Source organism: Caretta caretta, chromosome 10 (genome assembly GCF_965140235.1).
Source record: "Caretta caretta isolate rCarCar2 chromosome 10, rCarCar1.hap1, whole genome shotgun sequence".
NCBI lineage: Eukaryota > Metazoa > Chordata > Testudines > Cheloniidae > Caretta > Caretta caretta.
Window position 1 is genome coordinate 2,626,912 of NC_134215.1, and position 23,055 is coordinate 2,649,966.

The 23,055-nt window shown below is 48.1% G+C and overlaps 1 protein-coding gene across 4 annotated transcripts in view; it reads right to left on the reverse strand.

Annotated features, from left to right (window-relative positions):
- Positions 1–15,023: 15,023 nt before the first annotated feature.
- CACNG3 (calcium voltage-gated channel auxiliary subunit gamma 3) overlaps positions 15,024–23,055 on the reverse strand; it is a 60,980-nt gene continuing 52,948 nt past the window's right edge. For all 4 annotated transcript variants that reach the window (XM_075133363.1, XM_048867387.2, XM_075133364.1 and 1 more), the window contains 2 exons: positions 19,393–19,533; positions 15,024–16,551 (listed from right to left, as the gene is read on the reverse strand). In XM_075133363.1, the coding sequence (XP_074989464.1) occupies positions 16,040–16,551; positions 19,393–19,533 (653 nt within the window). In that variant the 3' untranslated portion in view covers positions 15,024–16,039. The remainder of the gene's footprint in view (positions 16,552–19,392; positions 19,534–23,055) is intronic.

Sequence of the window (23,055 nt, forward strand, 5' to 3'; positions counted from 1 at the left end):
CTGATCCCAACCAAAACAATCAGCAGAAAATTTTGTTAAGCCCTTACATCAAATCCTTTGTGTTTGATCATACGAGTCTAGAAGTGTGGAGCACGCATTTATGAATTGCTATTTTAAATGAAGCAACTCAAACATGCCACTTCCTAAGCTATCTGCCTAAAGAAAACGAACCTGTCTCTATTCATAGCCAGCTTCGGTAAAAAGATATTCGCAAATCACTAATAGTGACAGTTTACTCTAAAGTGCTTGAGGGGAAAAAAAGACCAAGTATCTTATATCAAGCTGTGCATAATTCAGTTTTAATTGCCAAGGACTTTTAATATGAATACTGGTCACTTTGAGGAGATGGGTATTTTTAATGGATTTTAACAGAAATATTAACAGAAATTATTAGTATGAACAGTTGGTTCAAACATCACATGTATAAGCTATAGAGGTGAGAAAGACCAGTTATCCAAATTTATTATTGAGGCAAATAGCTTACTACTTTTTTAAAAAAAGGATTAGACAATTGTGTTAAAAAAGAACAGTATCTGGAGTTCATAGAATCATAGAATATCAGGGTTGGAAGAGACCTAGTCCAACTCCCTGCTCAAAGCAGGACCAACCCCAACTAAGGCCTGGTCTACACTGTGGGAGGGGAGGGACTCGATCTAAGTTAACTCAACTTCAGCTACGTGAATAATGTAGCTGAAGTCGACATACTTAGATCTACTTACCGTGGTGTCTTCACTGCATTATGTTCGACTCCGCCTGCGCCTCTCGCCCTGGTGGAGTACCGGAGTCAACGGGAGAGCGCTCAGCAGTCGATTTATCGCATCTAGACTACACCCCCCGCTGGATCGATCGCTGCCCGTCGATCCAGCGGGTAATGTAGACAAGCCCTTAATCATCCCAGTCAGGGCTTTGTCAAACCGGGCCTTAAAAGCTCTAAGGATGGAGATTCCACCACCTCCCTAGGTAACCTATTCCAGGGCTTTTCCACCCTCCCAGTGAAATAGTGTTTCCTAATATCCAACCTAGACCTCCCCCACTGCAACTTGAGACCATTACTCCTTGTTCTGTCATCCGCTACCACTGAGAACAGCCAAGCTCCATCCTGCTTTGGAAGCCCCCTTCAGGTAGTTGAAGGCTGCTATCAAATCCCCCCTCACTCTTCTCTTCTGCAGACTAAATAATCCCAGTTCCCTCAGCCTCTCCTCATAAGTCATTTGCCCCAGCCCCCTAATCATTTTCATTGCCCTCTGCTGGACTCTCTCCAGTTTGTCCACATCCTTTCTGTAATGGGGGAGGGGTGCGCCAAAACTGGACACAGTACTCCAGGTGTGGCCTCATCAATGCCGAATAAGGGGAATAATCACTTCCCTCCATCTGCTGGCAATGCTCCTACTAATACAACCCAATATGCCGTTAGCCTTCTTGGCAATGAGGGCACACTGCTGACTCATATCCAGCTTCTCGTCCACCGTAATCCCCAGGTCCTTTTCTGCAGAACTTCTGCTTAGCCAGTCAGTCTCCAGCCTGTAGCGGTGCATGGGATTCTTCTGTCCTACGTGCAGGACTCAGCACTTGTCCTTGTTGAACCAACAGATTGTTGAACCTCATCAGATTGAGTTACACAAGCCCAGATGAAAATATAAAGAGTATTAATTCCCATGCTTTAGGGCACCAGCTGAGCCTTAGCTAAGGTCAGGAAGAAATTGTTGCACCCATAGTAAAGTATCACTAATTTAGGCCTCAAATCTTGCAAGCCGCTGATGATTTACACCTTGCTCTGCATTTTGTGCCATTGGTTACAATCAAGTGACAGGATACCAGACTAGATGGAGCACTGATATGTTCTGATGTGGTAGGCTCCTGTTTCTTATTTAATTTGTTTTGGGTGCAATTGGTTTAATTTAAAAATCAATCCCCATTCTAAGCAAGCAGACACGCCAAGCAAAACAATAAAAAATCCCCCTGATTAGATTTTTGAATCAGAATATACAGCATTGATGCCCTCCTTTTCCTGAGTGAGGAGCCTGGCTGCAATGTCTGAAATAGCCAGTGAATCACTCAGAGCTTTACTTTGCTTTTCAGAAATGTATCAACGAAAATGTCTCCCTGCTTTAAATGCAAAATATGTATAAAAATCATGGAGGAAAAGATGTTTTTTGCTGCTTTCATTTGTTTTGGCAAACTCATCAGGAAGAAGATACAAAGGTTATGGCAGTTTGGTGCTTGGCTTTAACTTTATTGAGGAACAGCTGGAACAAGAATTCCATCAGGGTATTAGAATTCCTAGCAGATAAAATTGTAACAGGGACTGTCGTCTTTGAAACGAACAAAACTAAAGCAGGAGTGAATATTGAATGAAGGGTTCAGTGTGGCTTTCAACCTGCAGCATATCAAAGTTTCTATGATCAAAGTCTCTCATGATTTACTTAAAAGAGGTTCTCTAAGTGCATTGATCCTGTCAGTGAGCTGATGAGATTTTTGGATATTGTAGGCTAGGCAGTTTTGTAAGACTATCTGAGGAACTGGGCTGGATTTGCTGGCAGGGTCATAATTTAGTTCAGCTTTTCCCTATTTTACATTCCACTCTTGCTAGCCGAGGTAACAGTGACTCTTCATATGCTGAAGTTCTGTGTGCTCACTGCATGGCTTCCAGTGTGGCACCAGGGGTCTTTTCCAGGCAGAGTCTGTGACATAGAGCCAGTTTTGAGCAGGATGGGCATCTCCTGGATCCCAGCACCATCCGGCTTCTTGCAAATGGTAACCTGACTGACCTGGAGTCTTGAATGGCCTGCAATGAGCTGGGCCTTCATGTAAAGCAGAACAGTGTCTGATTGCAGGCTGCACTGATCTACAAAAGAGAGCTCATGGAGCTCACAGTGGAGAACAATAAGCACTCTCCCTTTAACAAGACAGCGGAGTCCTGTGACTGCCTATTGGGGGAGCAGCTGACTGGGAACCATCAGCTTCTGCCCATGGCTAAAGAACATAGCAGCACGATCAGATTGCTCTGAGCAGTGTCCTCCCTCCCATTTCAGTTTGGCCTCTGGTACGACCCTTTGTGCAATATACCATGTCCAGTGCCAGTTACTCCTGGGGGAGCTTTATCTGCACACTTAGTGAGGACGTATGTGTATAAAGCATGCCCAGATGAATAGTTGCAGGACATGAACATAAAGTGGGACAAAATAATGCTTTGTTCTGAAAAATCTTCTTTTGAGTCACTTGAATCAGCCTCTGTCCACAGGCTCCCAGAGGAAGGGGGCACACGGCTGCCGAACGCAGTTGGGCCGGTTGTGTGATCGTGGTTGGGGAACAGGCAGCTGCAACCCGGAGACCCACTCTAGGAGCGAGTGGTAAGGCCACAGAAGAGTGAGCTCAAGAGTGACGAAAAGGAGTCCAGAGCACAGCTTGCCCGGTAACTGTGACACCTTCCGAAAGGTTTGGAGCTTTTCTCAAAGCTTGTTTAAACTTACCCAAACTTCGTTGGTCAGGAAGCTGGGTGGAAATCTGGGGCAAACAGGATACTTGTGCGTGTGTGTGTGTGTGTGTGTGTGTGCATGGGCACATGTGTATATCTGTGTCTGTGCGTGTGCAAGATTTCCAGTATTTGAGTTCCTGGAACTGCTTTGGGGGGTGGTTATATTTTTCATGGAAGAGGGTCATTTTGCCCCATCCCTCCGCCTTACATGGGCCAAGTGTGTCAACCACCTCAGCAGTCTCATGCTGTGATCATTATGGCAACTCCATGTCTGAGGGCTTGTCTTCACCACGGAGCTGAATCGGCGCTGCTGCAATCGATGTAATTTAGTACCGTACTTTAGGTCAACTTCCCCTGGCAGTGAAGCTCACAATGGCGCCCAGTTGTGGCTATCCCAAATGAAGGACCTTTTAGTCTAGCACAAGGGTTTCCACCCCCACTCTTGACTTCAGCCTCTGTGTTACCAGGCTCTTCCACAGGCCATTCCTGTCCCTTGGAAATCCCCTTGTCACAAAACCCACCCCCATTACAGACTCTCAAAGGCTGAAGAAAATTTTTTTCATAAGCAGTTTATATTTAAGCAGAATGACTTTCCTTGTGCAAAATTGTGGATTTATAATTGATAAGGATAGAATTTTAAATATTTGTCAAGTGCATGTGGAGCTAAGATCGGTGTCTGTGTAAACTGAAATAAATAAATAATGTAAGAGTTCCTTAGGTGTTACATAACCAACCACCCAATGCAAGAAGTTGTGCAACGCCTCTGTCCTCAGACGGATATTACATGGCAGGTAAATTAAGATGCTTCCTTCTTCTGTGTCTTTTTTCACTGTAAGTCTTTTCACTCCTTTGTTTTTAAATATTTCCCCAAGATCAAATCGCTACACTTCTTCAACTGTTTTTAATACATGCAATCAGTGACTACTGCAATTAAGAGGCCTAATTAGCATCTGAATAGTTCTTCTTACACAAAAAAATCATTGCAATGGTAGCAAATAAACCTTAATGAAGACAAAAAAATCTTTACACAGTCTAAAGCCACTTGTAATCATGATCTTTTATTGTAAAAACTTCCCTCTCTTTAGATTGTTTGAATAGCTCTTCGAGGGACTCTTCTGTATGCAGCGCTAACAATGAACTGCTAACCAGTGCTCTCTGAACATAGCAACACTCAGCAGCCTAAGTAAAATACATCCTTAGAATCAGATTCCTATGGAGCTGGTTGCACATAAAAAACATTGTCCTGTTCTCCCAACCGTCTGGGCTCTACACCAAAGGACAATTGTGCTCTGTAGATGCCAAGAATGGGTTTGAATTTTCAAATCAGTCAAGTGGGACACAGGTGCATGAGTGGCAATTCATGTGGATTTCTCACTGGGAGGGCAGTTTGTTGACTCTTCATCCAACTCTTATGTGCACAAGTTTCCTTTGCCACGTCGGTGAGCCAGGATTTTACCCCAGATCTGAAATCCAGGCTGTGGAGATGGAATGGGTGTGAATTAACCAGGAAAAGGAAGGTCTGCTCTTAAAAAGATCCTGAGATACCACACAGAGAGTGAGAGAAGAATAGCAAAAGTCACGCGGGGCTGGAGAGGTTGGGGAACCACTCAAAGCTGAATGTGTCCACTTGGCTAACTGATGCCTAGAGAGGCACAGGAGACAATTTCTGCATGAGTCTGAAGGCTGTGAGCAGCAAGCAGAGTAATTCTGTCGTGTGGAACACAGGGGTCACCAGAGGCAATTAAAGAAAGGAAAAATTAGGTTCAATATCAGGGGAAATTTGCTGGGAACAAACCCTGTGAGGAGCAGCACAGTCTCCCAGGGGAAGGGCAGAGGCTCATTTGCTGGAGACGTTGAAAGCTAACCCTGGACAGAACATTACAAAATGCAAAGTAGGGACCAGAGAGTGGAACCAGCTGGCCTCATCAGATTTTCCATCTTTTGTTTCCGTGAGCTGCTGAACAAAACCACACAAGCATTCTGCAACACTTGGGGTGCTAACAGGGAGAAATCTGACTGGACAAGCCAAATAACCAGAGCTGTCATCACATGATTAACTGAGTCCATCCCCTCAGAACAACCTAAAAGGTGAGGAGTTAGGAAAGAGACATGCCTGCTTCTGTTTCAAGTCCTAGCCTTTCTAGCACCCCCACACTTCTGTCTTGTGAGCAAGCAGCTTAGGGACCAGTTCCTAAGGCTGGAAATGAGCAGTGTCTTCTGGTGTCCTGTACACCAATGAGAAAGGGCTGTGGTTAGTCTAGGAGAAGAGTTGAGCCTTTAGACAATAACATCAATTGGCAAGAGCCCCAGCTGGTGTACATTCATAGAATCATAGAATATCAGGGTTGGAAGGGACCTCAGGAGGTCATCTAGTCCAACCCCCTGCTCAAAAGCAGGACCAATCCCCAATTAAATCATCCCAGCCAGGGCTTTGTCAAGCCTGACCTTAAAAACTTCTAAGGAAGGAGATTCCACCACCTCCCTAGGCAATGCATTCCAGTATTTCACCACCCTCCCAGTGAAAAAGTTTTTCCTAATATCCAACCTAAACCTCCCCCACTGCAACTTGAGACCATTACTCCTTGTTCTGTCATCTGCTACCACTGAGAATAGTCTAGAACCATCCTCTCTGGAACCACCTCTCAGGTAGTTGAAAGCAGCTATCAAATCCCCCCTCATTCTTCTCTTCTGCAGACTAAACAATCCCAGTTCCCTCAGCCTCTCCTCATAAGTCATGTGTTCCAGACCCCTAATCATTTTTGTTGCCCTTCGCTGGACTCTCTCCAATTTATCCACATCCTTCTTGTAGTGTGGGGCCCAAAACTGGACACAGTACTCCAGATGAGGCCTCACCAATGTTGAATAGAGGGGAACGATCAAGTCCCTCGATCTGCTCGCTATGCCCCTACTTATACATCCCAAAATGCCATTGGCCTTCTTGGCAACAAGGGCACACTGCTGACTCATATCCAGCTTCTCGTCCACTGTCACCCCTAGGTCCTTTTCCGCAGAACTGCTGCCTAGTCATTCGGTCCCTAGTCTGTAGCTGTGCATTGGGTTCTTCCGTCCTAAGTGCAGGACCCTGCACTTATCCTTATTGAACCTCATCAGATTTCTTTTGGCCCAATCCTCCAATTTGTCCAGGTCCCTCTGTATCCTATCCCTGCCCTCCAGCGTATCTACCACTCCTCCCAGTTTAGTGTCATCCGCAAATTTGCTGAGAGTGCAATCCACACCATCCTCCAGATCATTTATGAAGATATTGAACAAAACTGGCCCCAGGACCGACCCCTGGGGCACTCCACTTGACACCGGCTGCCAACTAGACATGGAGCCATTGATCACTACCCGTTGAGCCCGACAATCTAGCCAACTTTCTACCCACCTTATAGTGCATTCATCCAGCCTGTACTTCTTTAACTTGCTGACAAGAATACTGTGGGAGACCGTGTCAAAGCTTTGCTAAAGTCAAGAAATAATACATCCACTGCTTTCCCTTCATCCACAGAACCAGTAATCTCATCACAGAAGGCGATTAGATTAGTCAGGCATGACCTTCCCTTGGTGAATCCATGCTGACTGTTCCTGATCACTTTCCTCTCATGTAAGTGCTTCAGGATTGATTCTTTGAGGACCTGCTCCATGATTTTTCCTGGAACTGAAGTGAGGCTGACTGGCCTGTAGTTCCCAGGATCTTCCTTCTTCCCTTTTTTAAAGATTGGCACTACATTAGCCTTTTTCCAGTCATCCGAGACTTCCCCCATTCGCCACGAGTTTTCAAAGATAACGGCCAATGGCTCTGCAATCACAGCCGCCAGTTCCTTTAGCACTCTCGGATGCAACTCGTCTGGCCCCATGGACTTGTGCACGGCCAGCTTTTCTAAATAGTCCCTAACCACCTCTTTCTCCACAGAGGGCTGGCCATCTCTTCCCCATTTTGTGATGCCCAGCGCAGCAGTCTGGGAGCTGACCTTGTTAGTGAAGACAGAGGCAAAAAAAGCATTGAGTACATTAGCTTTTTCCACATCCTCTGTCACTAGGTTGCCTCCCTCATTCAGTAAGGGGCCCACACTTTCCTTGGCTTTCTTCTTGTTGCCAACATACCTGAAGAAACCTTTCTTGTTACTCTTAACATCTCTCGCTAGCTGCAGCTCCAGGTGCGATTTGGCCCTCCTGATTTCATTCCTACATGCCCGAGCAATATTTTTATACTCTTCCCTGGTCATATGTCCAACCTTCCACTTCTTGTAAGCTTCTTTTTTATGTTTAAGATCCGCTAGGATTTCACCGTTAAGCCAAGCTGGTTGCCTGCCATATTTACTATTCTTTTGACACATCGGGATGGTTTGTCCCTGTAACCTCAACAGGGATTCCTTGAAATACAGCCAGCTCTCCTGGACTCCTTTCCCCTTCAAGTTAGTCCCCCAGGGGATCCTACCCATCCGTTCCCTGAGGGAGTCGAAGTCTGCTTTCCTGAAGTCCAGGGTCCGTATCTTGCTGCTTACCTTTCTTCCCTGTGTCAGGATCCTGAACTCAACCAACTCATGGTCACTGCCTCCCAGATTCCCATCCACTTTTGCTTCCCCCACTAATTCTTCCCGGTTTGTGAGCAGCAGGTCAAGAAAAGCTCCCCCCCAGTTGGCTCCTCTAGCACTTGCACCAGGAAATTGTCCCCTACGCTTTCCAAAAACTTCCTGGATTGTCTATGCACTGCTGTATTGCTCTCCCAGCAGATATCAGGAAAATTAAAGTCACCCATGAGAACCAGGGCGTGCGATCTAGTAACATTGACTTCAGCAGAGGGAGGATAATGCTGGGGATCTGGCCTTTTGTTTCTAGCTAGACTGGGAGTATGCAAGGGAGGAAGTGTCCTGTAAAAGCACATTCTTAATTTGACTGTGAGGTACTGACAGAGATTACAAAGGACACGCAAGCCAGACATCACATCTGATCCATTTTCCTGTGGTCCGCAGCCCCTAAGGGGGTCCACAGACCGTCTAAGATGTCCAAAGGAGTCTGCACCTTGATTCAAAATTTTCTAGAGGTCTGCAAATGAAAAAAGGTTGAAAACCAATGTTCTAATGTTAACAAAGCAGGAAAGTAAATGGAACAGTTCCTCTTCCTCCACGTTATCTGTGATTAATAGAATAATAGAAATTTAGGGCTGGAAGGGACCTCAAGAAGTCATCGGGTCCAGCCCCTGGTGCTGCAGCAGGACCTAGTCAACTTAGATCATCCCTGACAGGTGTTTGTCTAACCTGTTTTTAAAAATCCTCCAAGGATGGGGATTTTACAACCTGCCTTGGAAGCCTATTCCAAAGCTTACCTAGGCTTGTAATTAGAAGAAGTTTTTCCTAATAGCTAACCTAACTCCCCCTTGCTTCTGATTAAGCCCTTTACTTGTTGTCCTACTCTCAGTGGACATGGAGAACAATTGATCGCTGTCTTCTCTAAAACAGCCCTTAAGATATTTGACAACTGTTATCAGGTCCCCAGCGTAGTCTTCTTTGCTCAAGACTAAACATGGCCAGTTTTTTTTAAACTTTCCTCACAGATCAGGTTTTCTAAACCTTTTCTCATTTTTGTTGCTTTCCTCTGGACTCTTTCCAATTTGTCCACATCGCACCTAAAATGTGGCATCCAGATTTGGACACAGTACTCCACTGCTGAGCAGCGCGGGACAACTACCTCCCGTGTCCTACAGGTGACCCTCCTGTTAATACTCCCCTATTGACAACATTCCATCTGTGATCCACAATCTCCAAGCTGCCTAATCAAGCCCTGTAGACCCCCGAGACAAAGTCTCTCCAGCAGGCCTACCGTGCTTGTGAGAAGGTTAAATGAGATTTCAGTTAAGTGACATGACAAACTGTGAGGCCAGCTGCTTGGAAACTGCTTCCATCAGGAGAGCTCTGCTCCAGCGAGAAAAGGTGGCTGATCATTTCGAACGCATTCTCTGGCTACATACACATGCCCTGTCATTTAACAACTAAATTTTTTTTTGTCAGTCCTCGCCTTCCTGTAGCTTGTCACATTGTGCAGGCAGCCAGCACTTCCCTTCAAAGGCAGCTCAGAGGAGGCCCTCTCTAATGCTGACTTCTAAGCCCAGCAATAAGAAAAGGAGTACTTGTGACACCTTAGAGACTAACCAATTTATTTGAGCATAAGTTTTCGTGAGCAACAGCTCACTTCATTGGATGCATACTGTGGAAACTGCAGAAGACATTATATACACAGAGACCATGAAACAATACCTCCTCCCACCCCACTCTCCTGCTGGTAATAGCTTATCCAAAGTGACCACTCTCCTTACAATGTGTATGAAAATCAAGGTGGGCCATTTCCAGCACAAATCCAGGTTTTCTCACCCCCCACCCCCCAAAACACACACACACAAACTCACTCTCCTGCTGGTAATAGCTTATCCGAAATGACCACTCTCCTTACAATGTGTATGAAAATCAAGATGGGCCATTTCCAGCACAAATCCAGGTCTTCTCACTCACTCCCCCGCCACACACACACAAACTCACTCTCCTGCTGGTAATAGCTCATCCAAACTGACCACTCTCCTTACAATGTGTATGCTAATCAAGGTGGGCCATTTCCAGCTTAAATCCAAGTTTAACCAGAACGTCTGCGGGGGGGGGGTAGGAAAAAACAAGGGGAAATAGGCTACCTTGCATAATGACTTAGCCACTCCCAGTCTCTATTTAAGCCTAAATTAATAGTATCCAATTTGCAAATGAATTCCAATTCAGCAGTTTCTCGCTGGAGTCTGGATTTGAAGTTTTTTTGTTGTAAGATAGCGACCTTCATGTCTGTAACTGCGTGACCAGAGAGATTGAAGTGTTCTCCGACTGGTTTATGAATGTTATAATTCTTGACATCTGATTTGTGTCCATTTATTCTTTTACGTAGAGACGGTCCAGTTTGACCAATGTACATGGCAGAGGGGCATTGCTGGCACATGATGGCATATATCACATTGGTGGATGTGCAGGTGAACGAGCCTCTGATAGTGTGGCTGATGTTATTAGGCCCTGTGATGGTGTCCCCTGAATAAATATGTGGGCACAGTTGGCAACGGGCTTTGTTGCAAGGATAGGTTCCTGGGTTAGTGGTTCTGTTGTGTGGTATGTGGTTGTTGGTGAGTATTTGCTTCAGGTTGCGGGGCTGTCTGTAGGCAAGGACTGGCCTGTCTCCCAAGATCTGTGAGAGTGTTGGGTCATCCTTCAGGATAGGTTGTAGATCCTTAATAATGCGTTGGAGGGGTTTTAGTTGGGGGCTGAAGGTGACGGCTAGTGGCGTTCTGTTATTTTCTTTGTTAGGCCTGTCCTGTAGTAGGTGACTTCTGGGAACTCTTCTGGCTCTATCAATCTGTTTCTTCACTTCCGCAGGTGGGTATTGTAGTTGTAAGAATGCTTGATAGAGATCTTGTAGGTGTCTGTCTCTGTCAAATGCAGTGGATAAAGTGAAGCCAGGAAAATTGGTCTCTGCTGATTTTGCAATTGCATACAAACGTGGCATTTCCTCTGCAAAGGAACCAGGCCAGGAGTGCCTGGGGGTATTCAGTCCCCTACCCTGCCCCTGGACAGACTGGATGTCCCAGGGCCACCCTGACCTGGCACTTTTTAGGAAAAAAATAGCGTTTTGGCCCGACCTTAGAGCAGGCAATGCCCTGTTCTAGTTCTGCTTTGTAGCTGTTCAAGCTGGGTAAAGCATCTGCATGCTGACATCTAGGGCCAGACCATCAGTGGCAAGGAGCTATGCTTTTTTCACAGCATACATTTATGCCCATGCTATAAAGCCAAAGGAAACCCGCACAGCTGCAATCGGTCCTCTGTCATGCATCGTCCTTGGCAGGTAAATGGACATCACTCAGTGGCTGAGTTCACCAGTAATGAAAATCAAGGCATTCCTTCTGCCATCAGATGGAATGAGCAAGCATAGGCACCATGGCCTCTGCTGCCAGGGGACCATGAACTGGAGACGGAGGAATCCAGACAGGCCAGAACAGCGAGAGCAGCGGCCGGGTATATGCTGGGGCTTCAGACTCTGCATTTGGCCACTTTGGGTTAAAGGAGCAAACTTGTGTGCAGTGATTGAGTCGTTGACCCTACGTATATTTCTGTGGTGGGCAGATGGGGGTTGCTTGCTGGGGCAGTGATGCGTAGGGGGAAGATGTTCATTACCTATACCCTGACTAAATGCCCCAAAGTTGGAGCCGGAGGAGCAGGTGACAGGTGTTCAGCACGAGAGGGAGCAATGCTGGGCTGGGGAGACTCCTGGTCTAAACAGGTCCCTACCCTGTTGCTTTCCTGAGTCTCCACAGCAGTGAGTCCAGTGGTCACCACAGGGGATTGGCAGCTCTGCCACTGACTTACTGAGTGACCTTGGCAAGTCACTTACCCTTCCGATGCCTCAGTGGAAGCTAGGTGTGACACCTGTCTCACAAGGGGCTGGGGGACTTTTACAGTTAAAGCTTGGGGCACACTTTGAGAGCCTCAGGCTCTGTCTACACTTCCAGCAGCGCATAGAGGGCAGGGATGATTGGTGTAGCTACCCTGGGCAGGGAAAGGCTCCGGCAGCAGGGAGGCAGTGGGGAAAGGCTCCGGCAGTGCCCCAGGGTGCAAGCCTTTCACCGTGGCCAGGAGAGGCTCTGGCAGCAGGACACTACACTGCTAACAATAGCAGCGTAGACCGAGGTGGCACTGCTCGGGGCAGCAGAGCGCTGCACAGGGCATGTACCCTGAAGGTTCAGGCATGGAGAGTACTCTCTACTCTCGCCACCCAAACCGGGTCTGTCTCCACTGCTACTTATATCTGGGCTAGCTGGGCAGGTGGTGTCTGGACTATACATGCCACCGGTATGTGTAGACATAGCTGTAGATGAAAAGCATTAGGCATGAATTATTATTATTTTGTTAATAGGCTCCCAGAGCCATGTGCTGGGCTTACACACATCAAGTTCTTACTGGGGATGTCTCCGTCCACATTTCAACTCCCATTTGCAGGAACACCAGCCCGCCTCACACTGGCTCTAGGTCAGATCCAGAGCTGGAAGATGCCTGCTTTCTCGATGCAGCCCAGGAGTCCCAGGACATTTAGAATGATTTTCAATAGCAAATCATTTCCATACAATTCGAGCTGATGATGGTCAATTGGCCTGCAGAGAACATGGTGACATTCACTAAATGAATAATTCATCCCAGCTCAGCCTAGTAGTGACCGCAAGAGCCATGGAACTGAAAGTCTGGGGGAACAGCCAGTTTACTTAGGCATGGCTTCCCCATAATCAGCTGGCCAACCTCTCTGCCAGCTGGAGGAGGAGGAGGAGGACAATGGCAAGGGGAGGCTAGATTCTCAGGCCAGAAGAGACCATTGTGATCATCTAGTCTGACCTCCTGAATAGTACAGGCATGGAACATCCTCAAAATAATCCCTAGAGCAGATCTGTTAGAAAACCTGCCAATCTTGATTTAAAAATTGTCAGTGATGGAGAATCCAGCACGACCCCCTGGTAAATTGTTTCAATGCTGAATTACTCTCACTGTTAAAAATGTATACCTTTTTTCCAGTCTGAATTTGTCTAGCTTCAGCTTCCAGCCATTGGATCATGTTAGACCTTTCCCTAGTAGATGGAAGCCCATAAATCAATATTTGTTCCTCATGGAGGTACTTGTAATCACATCACTCCTTAACTTTTTCTTTCAGTTAAGTAGACTGAGCTCCTGGAGTCTCTCACTATTAGGCATGCTTTCCAGTTCTTTACTCAGTCTTGTGCCTCTTCTCTGAACACTCACCTATTTATCCTCTTTCATTGTTAACACCAGAACGGGCCATAGGATTCCAGCAACAGTCACACCGGGGCTCAATATAACGGTAAAATAACCTCTCTACTCCTACTCGAGATTCCCGTTTCTGCATCTCAGGATCGCATTAGCTCTTTTGGGCACAGCATTACGCTGGGAGCTCACGTTGAGCTATCAACTCCCTGCGCCCTCCCCCTCCCCCCCCCGGACCCCAGTCGTTTTCCGAGTCACTGCTTTCTGGGATAGAGCCCCTCCCATCCTGGAAGTATGGCTGCAGTCTTCGTTCCTAGATGTCTACGTTTACAGTTAGCTGTATTAAAACGCATATTGTTTGCTTGTGTCCAGCTTACCAAGTGATCCAGGTTGCTGGTATCAGTGACCTGTCCTCTTCATTATTTACCACTCCCCGCATCTTTGCGTCATCTGCAAACTTTATCAGTAATGATTTTATGTTTCCTTCCCACTCGCTGATAAAAATGTTAAATAGAACAGAGCCACCCAGGATCCCTCTGGAAACACAACCATGGAGTGATCATTCCCCGTTTACAGTTACATTTTGAGACCTATCAATTAGGCAGCTTTTAATCTGTTTAATGTGTGCCGTGTTAATTTTAGATCATTCTAGTTTTTTAATCAAACTGTCATGTGATACCAAGTCAAACCCCTTACGGATGTCTAAGTATGTTCTGTCAACACTATTAGCTTTATCAACCAAATTTGTAATCTCCTCATAAAAAGGGCGGGGGCTCCCTAGGATGGAATGGAGGGGGATGCCCTGAGACCACCTGGTGGCATAGAGAGAACTCATGCTTTGTGTGAGTACAGAGAGCCCCAGCACTCACGCCAAGGGTCAAACAAGCACAGCTGCACAGAAGCAGCCATGCCAGGGTAGTGTATCTATTTCGTGTACAGTGCTTCTTCAGCCACTGAGAGGAGCCAGGAGCAAATGCTCAGAAGCTATGCCTGACAGGGATTTGCTAAAGAAATACCTCAGTGTGCAGTTCTTCACTCCTTCCGAATAAATCTTACTTCCCTATCGTGGCTTCTGCTCCATAGGACACTCAAAGCACGCTGTAGACTGTGTATGTACAGAGTTTGTTACACCCATCACTAAAATGCAGCCACCTCTTTGGCAGCACAAGGCAGGTGTTTAACAGTGCATGGCACACTGCAGAACAGCGCAGAGCAAGATGTGATCATTTAATTGTAACTGCAGGGGAACATAAGGAGGCGGCATGTGATGGAGTTTGGCCAGGTTGCCATGATTAAAATCCCTTCTCTTGTCAAAAAGGGTCTTGAGCTCTTTCCTGATGAGAAAAGGTCACCACCTCAGATTTAACCCTCATGTGAAGTACAGCACCTGCAGCCACACAGCTAGGCCCCGGCCCCGGGCAGGAAGCCACCTGCTGATAGGTACTAGCTCACCAACACCGCCTATGCAGTGGGCTCACATCCAAGCCCTGAGCAGGCTTAGCACCGGGCTTAGCTTGGAAGAGCTGAGGGTGCACATCCTGGGGTGGCAAAGCTGACTTACCTGCTGCTGAGCAGTGTTTCTGCATCACAGAACACGCCTGGTCCTTTGCTTTCCTGTGCTGCACCTTGTCAGAGTGCGGATAGGAAAGTACGAGGCTGTACTGTAACGTGCTTTGTTTGACACATTTCACCATTTCCCAGCTGTTCATAGCAGCGTGAGAGTGAGTTGCTCATTTAGCCAAGTAAGTGATTCGCCAAACTTTTATTGTTACTTTTCTCTTTAATCTCCCAGTCAATTGAAACATTCTTCATTACAGACTCATATACCAGTGACACGCGGATCACTGCCAGAGGCTCCGATGCAAACCCAGCTTCTAAAACAAGACTAGGCCAAACATCCCCTCCTTAATTGTGCCCACACAGTCACTTGTGCGTGTGTGTGTCAATTTCAGGGAGCTATTTCTTTCAGTTTAACATCAGCGGGTAATCAAATGCAGTCTAGTCGCTACTAGTCATTGGAGGGAATCTGCTTCTTAGTCCATTTACATGATCTGAATGGAACACACTCTGCCTCCCCTGTGCCCCCCCCCCCCAAGCCCTTCCAAAACCACAGAAAATTACGGAAAGGATGTTTCTTCCAACCCAACATGAAGAAATTGGATTCCAAGCTATTTAATGCATGCACGAAATGCCAGAAGGAAACCCAGACCCAAGCGCTCTATCCATTACAACAAGGCAAAATATTTTAACCACGTGAGCGCTCATTACATTAGCTGACTCAGAGCTTCATACCCTGAACTTCTAGGCAATTTCGCATAAATGTAACTATCGGGTTAATGGTTCTCACAAACAAGGCTGTCTCCAATGTTGCCATTGGGACATACAGTGAAGGTAACACTGTGATCGTTATGATCAACATGAACAATGGTGACTTTGAGAAGTCGCTGTCCCAGAGGCCACTCGAAACCACCCTGCCAATCCTCAGGGGCCTTGCTCCCAGCAAGTCACAGCAAAGCCAATGTCCCTTTCCAACCACAGAAGGAAAAGGGGTGGGATTCTGGGGCCCAAACACAGTTCAACCATAAACACAGTGGCCTGGCCTGGCAAGTGGCATTTAAAGGGTGGGGTGGGGCTGAGAGCCATTTTGGTTTGTTCTTTAAAAATGGAGCTTCACTGGTAACACCATCACAAGGATCATGTCATGCAGCCAGACAAAACGCCTCCCTCTACTTCCCTGGTTGGCACAGCGCCTGAGGCGGCGTGGGGAGGAGCTGGCTCAGACAGGTGTGGTTCGTCTGTTGGCTGGGTTGTTGTGCAATGACTCCTTGAACTCTTTGGGGATGGAGTTATGGACCTGTAAAAAAGTGTGATCCCGCTCCGAGTTGAGCAGTGTCCCTATGGTCACCTTGGAAGGATCCCTGGAGAGGGTGAACATGGAGATGTCGGTGGAGGGGATGGTGCTGAACGCTTTGCTGACAGGAGACAGATCCCTGGACCTGGGCTCCGTGGAGCGGGAGCTGGATCGCCTGCGGAACCGGTACCGGTAGGTGGGGAGGCGAGAGAAGGCCGACTTCTTCAGGAGCTCGGAGTGGGACTTGGCGCGGATCTGGCGGTGCTTCTCGATGTACATGTGCACAGCAATCACCCCCACCATCTCGGCGATGACGAAGGACAAGGCGCCAAAGTAAAAAGACCAGCCGTACGAGTAGCTCTTCTTGGAGTCGCTCTGCCCCGGGTCCCCAGCGTTCGCAGAGATATACACGATAATCCCGATTATGTTACTGAGACCTGAGAGAGAGACAGAGAAGGAAGGATGGGTCGCTGGGCTAACACAGCATCTCTAACCCCTCCAGAGCAGGTCAGAGGCTCAGACTGTTTTCGACGACGTGTATTTCCGACAAAGCCAAAACATTTTGTGGAGACGTAGCAGTTTTAACAAGTTTTCGATGGGAGGTTTCTGAGGTGCAGGCTCCCTGGTCACGTGACGAGATGATGAGAGCGAGAGGACACCCCAGCCGGACCGTTACTCTCCGGAAAGGGAGGTCTTGACACAATTCCGTTTTGTGAAAGCGTCTGAGGTGGAATGAAAACAAGTCTAGAAACCTCAAACGTTGTCACAAAATGGAATTTTCACCTGGACCCACCACTAGTCAGACACCAGGCAGCCCTGGGTGAAAGCCTCGTTCGTTCCGTCTTCTAGGGAGGGTGGCTGCCTCTGGGGCTGGAGCATTTCACAGCGTGGATGAACACCACAAACACCAAGCATGGAGGGGATGGTCAACTTCCCCTGCTCTTATGTTTATTTCTGGTCTCTGGTGTTCAGGCTCAGGTCTGTCCCAAATCCAGAAGACTGGGACTGGTGGCAGGTGTGTTTGTTTATTTTCCTGTGCCTCTTGATTTCTTGATTCTGGCTAAGACCCTAAGAGTCAACGTCTGCTCCCTGGGGGCTGCCTCCTTGAGGGGAAGCAGGGAACCCTGGGAAGCTTCTGGGAGTTCCTTCTAGTGGGCCCGTTTTCCATAATAGGGGCCAGCCCACAGGGCACGTTTACAGTGCAGCTGGGTGGGGGGGTAGCACACGTGGGGGCTTGGGCTGGCTGCCCGAGAATGGACCTGCCTTGAACCTCTTAGTACATACTTGGGTAGCTAGCCCAAGTGCCACGTGAGCTGCCCTGGGCTATGCGGCTACGTTCAATGTTGCTAGCTCAAGCCGGTTTCGATTCGGTTCTGTCGGTTGGTTTCTCATCTACATCACACGCGCCTGTCAGCCAAAGGAAGGAAACTGATTCGTCTCTTTGGGGGAAGAAACAAAACAAAACTTCCTTGAGACTAAGATGTCGTTATAAAATAATCAGCTGAAGTGTCGGGAAACACCCAGAAATGAGTCACCCCAAGGACACGCTGTGCAAAAGTGCCTCGTTTGCCTCTGAAGATTACAACTGCCCACCTGCCTGGTGCCCACATTTCCCAGCGCTCAGCAGTCACAGCGGGAGCTCAGTCCCCAGCCGCGCCCGGCCCCGTGGTGACCCAGAGCTCCGCGCCTGGCCCCATGGTGACCCAGAGCTCAGACCCCAGCCGCGCCTGGCCCTGTGGTGACCCAGAGCTCAGCCCCCCAGCCACGCCCGTGGTGACCCTGAGCTCAGCCCCCAGCACGCTGATCCCTTCTGAAAATCTGGCTGCTTTGGTGCCCAGCTGGGAGCTGAGCTCTTTGGAAATCTGGCCGGAGGGGATGTCCACTCTGCAAAGAAAGCCCTGGGGTGCAGAGTCTCAGAGCTCAGCTCAGCTGACTTGGGCTTGTGGGGCTTGGGCCGCAGGATTAAAACCAGCAGCATGCACGTTCCCACTCGGGCCTGCTGGAGCCCCGGGGGGAAGGGCTCTCGGAGCACAGGTTCCAGCCCATGTGGGAACACATACATGGCTATTTTTAGCCCCAGAGCATGAGCCTGAATCCATTGACTTGGACTCTGGGACTTGGTGCCGTGGGTTCCTCTTTGCAGCGTAGACTTACCCTGCGGGGGGAGGGGGGCTAAGAGCTGTGGAAAATTTCGTCTGTGCTGTACCAACCAGCCTGAAAGATGAGGGAAGCCTCATGGGAAGAGTCCTACAGACCTGCAGGGAGACTGAGATCCTTTGGGTATGTTTTTAAAGTCTGTTCTAGAGCTCTATGGATAGGTTAAAAAACCAGCCCCAGAGAGATGATCATGCACAGCTAAGTGTGATAAATGTATAGGGGAATTTCTACAGAACCCTATTTGATTGCTAAAGAACCCTATTGGTTTAATCTCCACCAGCTGCTTTAGGGCTTTTCCATAAGGGACACGAGGGGAATGGAGACACAGAGTCTCTCACCTCTGCTTCAATGGTTCAAATCTAGACAAGGCCAGTAGTGAGCCAAGGTTGCTGCATGACATCTGATGGTGACCTCACTGAAAAACCCATTAACTAGCCCCCTTGCTGGCTGCCTCGGCCGAGAGGCCATTCCCCTCTCACCAGGAGGGGTTGCTTCTTGTCAGGGCGGAGGCACCCCGGTATGAGTCTGCTTGGGGACACGGTGATACTGGTGTGACACTTAATCTGCACCTGCTGTGGGGCCAATGACCTTGCTGAGGTCTGAGCGTATCCAGCCCTTAATTCCCAGGAGCTCTGTGGGTATACGGAGAGAAGCAGAGCCGGACAGGAACATCCAGCCCTGCCCTCGGGGCAAGAGGGGAGTTCAGTTTCCGTGGGCACCCCCTACCCATGGACCCCCTGCCCGAACAGACAAGTAAAGCAGCAATCTCCTCCTCCTTCAGACCCCTCCCGAAGGCCCACTTCTACTGCAAAGCCTCTGTAATTGCCCACCAACAACGGCCAGGCCGATGGCCAGCAGAAACAGTGTGTCTGGGTTATTTATGCCTTTAAATAGCCCCCATGTACCCTGCAGCTTGTCACCAGATACACAATCACCCACTCCTGTTCCTGCCCACCCTCATCCTCCTCGCTCCCTCGGCTTGTTTGCAAAACCCAGGTTTTGTGCCCTGGGTAGGGACTGTGTCTCACCATATGTCTGTGCAGCACACAGGACAGGGCCCTAATCCTGGGGGGCTAGAGCCATGCAAATCCTGAGCAGTTGTGACTTGGGCGGGCACTTACCTGCGGAGACAAAGAAGATCCCAGCGCTGAGAATCACATTGTGTTTGCTCTTGTAGAATTCGCTGGCGGCCACACACAGGCCCCCGAAGAACAACAAGGCCACGCTCAGGATGGGGAAGATGCTGGATGCTCTCACGGCACCTAGCCGGGGGAGAGGAGAAGGGCTCCGTCAATCATCATTCACACGGTCTCATGAGCCCTGTGAAAACGCACGTGCAGCTCCTTGGCAAATCAGACGCTAGTGACAGAACGGCTCAGTGATGGGAAGGCTGGTGTCTCTGGTTCAAACCAGCAGGATCTGAGCCTGCTCCCACTAAAATCAATGGCAAGAATCATAACATTGGAGAAGTTTTGGGCTGGAAGGGACCTCGAGAGGTCATCTAGCCCTGACCCCCACACTGAGGCAGGATCAAGTAAACCTAGACCATCCCTGACAGGTGTTTGTCCAACCAGCTCTTACAAACCTCCAGTGATGAGGATGCCACCTCCCTTGGAAGCCTGTTACAGTATTTAACTATCCTTGTTGCTAGAAAGATTTTCCTGATATCTAACCTCAATCTCCCTTCCTACAGATTAAGCCCATTATTTCTTGTTCTACCTTCCATGGACATAGAGAACAATTGATCACCCTCCTCTTCAGAACAGCCCTCAACAGATTGGAAGACTGTTCCCAGGTCCCCCTCAGTCAGCTTTTCTCAAGACCAAACATGCCTGTTCTTTCGTCACAGGTACGGTTTCCAAATCTTTCATCATTTTTGTTGCTCTCCTCTGGACTTTCTCCAATTTGTCCACCTCTTTCCTAAAATGGGGTGCCTGAAATTGGAAACAGTATTCCAGCCAAGGCTCACCAGTGCTGCGTAGAGAGGGATAATTACCTCCTGTGCCTTATATATGACCTTCCTGGTAATACACCCCAGAGTGTTATTAGCCTTTCTCACAACTACATCACATCGTTGACTCATCTTCGATTTGTGATCCACTTTACCTGCCAGAGCCTTTTCTGCAACATGGCCACCTAGCCAGTTTTCCCCCATTTTGTATTTGTGCATTTCATTTTTTCTTCCATTGACTCCCACTGATTTCAATTGTACATGCTCAGGAGCTAGAAGTACAGTAAAATGCTTGGGTGCTCGGAGGATTGAAGGTGCATTGAGATGGTTATGACTCCTTGATGCTGTGCCAGCCTGGTGTGAGTTAGAGCAGCCGAGAAGTTGCTCTAACTTATGCCACAAAGGGACCTCAGGGCAGTGGAAGATCACTTTCCTCCAGTACACCCTTCTCTGGACACACTCCTTTTGCCACGGTTGGGTGGGCTCAGTTGGTGCAGGTGCTGATTCCACCAGGTTTATGCCAAAGGAGAGTTCCCCTTTCCAAGGATAATTCCCTGCTGGCTGCTTATGTGCAGAATCTGGCCCTTTGCATGGCTTGAGCAACACAAAGGGTTAAGAGCATAACTCAGGGTCTCTAACGAGGTTTCTAATAATAACAAAGTCCCTATGCTACCGGTGGGTCTGCCCAGACCTGCAGGATTGGGGCCTAAGGTCATCAACACTGAAAGGGCCGGCTACTGCCCTCCAGGACAAACCCAGTCCATTCCTTCCCCAGTTATTGCACAGACCTTCTGTCTGTGCTGCCCCCGCCCCCCGCCCCCCACCCCTGCCGACTTTAATTCTGCCCATAGAATAGCTCTGCAGACTGGAAACTTCAGGACCTGCTTCACGGTCCATGAGCCAGCAGTGCCTACCCCGATCACCATTCAGAATGATGAGTCAGGCCCCTCAAATAATGAATTTGTCTTAAAAACCATGAGATTCTAAAATGAACAAAGTCTGGTTCTTTTTATTTGCCTCCTGGGTTTTAACCTTTCAGGGCCAGGTTTTCCAGCTTTCCCCCACAAACATCAGGACTAGAAATGTACCTTTTCTTTTAGCCTGAAAGCTTATATTCTGGTATAGTCACATGACTCCAGGTGCTGGAGCTTTAGGAAAAACACCACTTCCCATGAGACTGGGGATAGCCCTGAGACTAGCAGTACTGCCATCCCCAAGCATTCAAAAATCATGGGTCAGACCCCCGCCCCCATAATGAAATCAAGATATTTTACCAAAGAACACATCTGGAGTTCTTTTTATTTGCCCTCTGGGTTTTCCAGGCATGCTTTCCAGCTTTTCTCCACATGAGGACTAGAAATTTACTTTTAAAAAAAATGAAATCTGAGGCTCTTAAACAACAACATGACTCCAGGAGCTAGGGCTTTACGTAAAAAACCTTTCCTCTCTTTAATTCTCCTCCCCTTGTGAGCCAAGCCATTTCAGTACCAGCTTTGGCGGCATTAAGCCCAGGCAATTACAGAAAACAGGCCTTTTTGCCTTTTTTAATTGGACTTGCAAAGGTTGAGGCCTCCAAAATGGCCAAAGTTAATTAATTCAGCAAACAACTATCTGCTGCTAAAGCAAAGGCATCTAATGGGCTGTGCTCAGGTTTGGGGTTCTCTTCTCTCCATTAGGCCCGTTAAAATAAGCCCAGGGACTATAGAGCAGCCCCATTAAAATGAAATTCTGGGTTTTTTTTAAAAAAGGCTTCTTTTAATCTGCCCTTATGAAAATGTTTGCAGATGTGTGGTGTGCACGCATATATGTACGATTGTGCACGCATGTGTGTGGGTGTTTGGTGCGCATGTGTGAGTGAACACGTGCATTTGTAGTATATGAGCATAGGTACAATGTTTCTTTGCACACGTGGGTGCATATCTACCTGTGAGTTTGTGTGCATCTGTGTGGAATGCATAGGTGTCCATTTGCACATTTGTGTTTCCATGTTTATTTGCACACACATTTGTGGAGGTGTAAAAGGGATACGGCTCCTTCTTTCAGAATCTGGCCCACCTCCACTATTAGGTTCCTTTCATATAAACACCCATTCTAGGGTTTGCTAGGTTTCCTGATCAGGTGAAAAGACAGGGCACCCCAGAAAGCTGGAGGGTTCTGCATTTCCTGGGAGGTCTGCCAGGTCTGTTTCCATTCAATCTACTTGCAGTTGACAGCTGTTGGCAGAAGACATGCCAGAGGCTTCAGATCCTCACCTCACTGAATGCCAACAATTTCCAGAGCCGGCTGCGGAAACGCAGGACACAAAGGAGGAGAGGAATCACTCTAAAAAAAAAATCCTCTCGCAGCAAAATTGCAAGGGCCTAGCTCCTGACACTGCAGCAGCTGCAGGCTTCCCGGGAGCTGAGGATACTGGATATCTTACAGGACTGGGCCTGGGAAAGGAAGGGACAGATTTGAAAGGGGACAAAGGAGAAAGCTGCTTAAAGATGCTTATGAGATGTGACCTCATGACACCAGCAAACAGAAGGTGCCATTTACTCTGGTCGGGAGGCCATGAACCATAGAAGGACCTTTGCTGATCTGCCTCTACAATCGGCCGGCAAGAACCTGTTGGTGTTGGTTCAAGCAGCAGGAAGCACAGCTCCAGGCCAGGCACGGGCATCCCAAGCAGCACCACAGAGGGGCAGAGGCAGAGCTGATGCCAGAGTGTGTCTGCATATTATGGGAACGAAAGGAACAGCCAGAATTCAGGGAGGGAGTCACCATTTTGGAGAGTGATATTAATATTTCATACATTCTCTCTTTACATTCGTAGAGCCGCTGCTCTCACCCG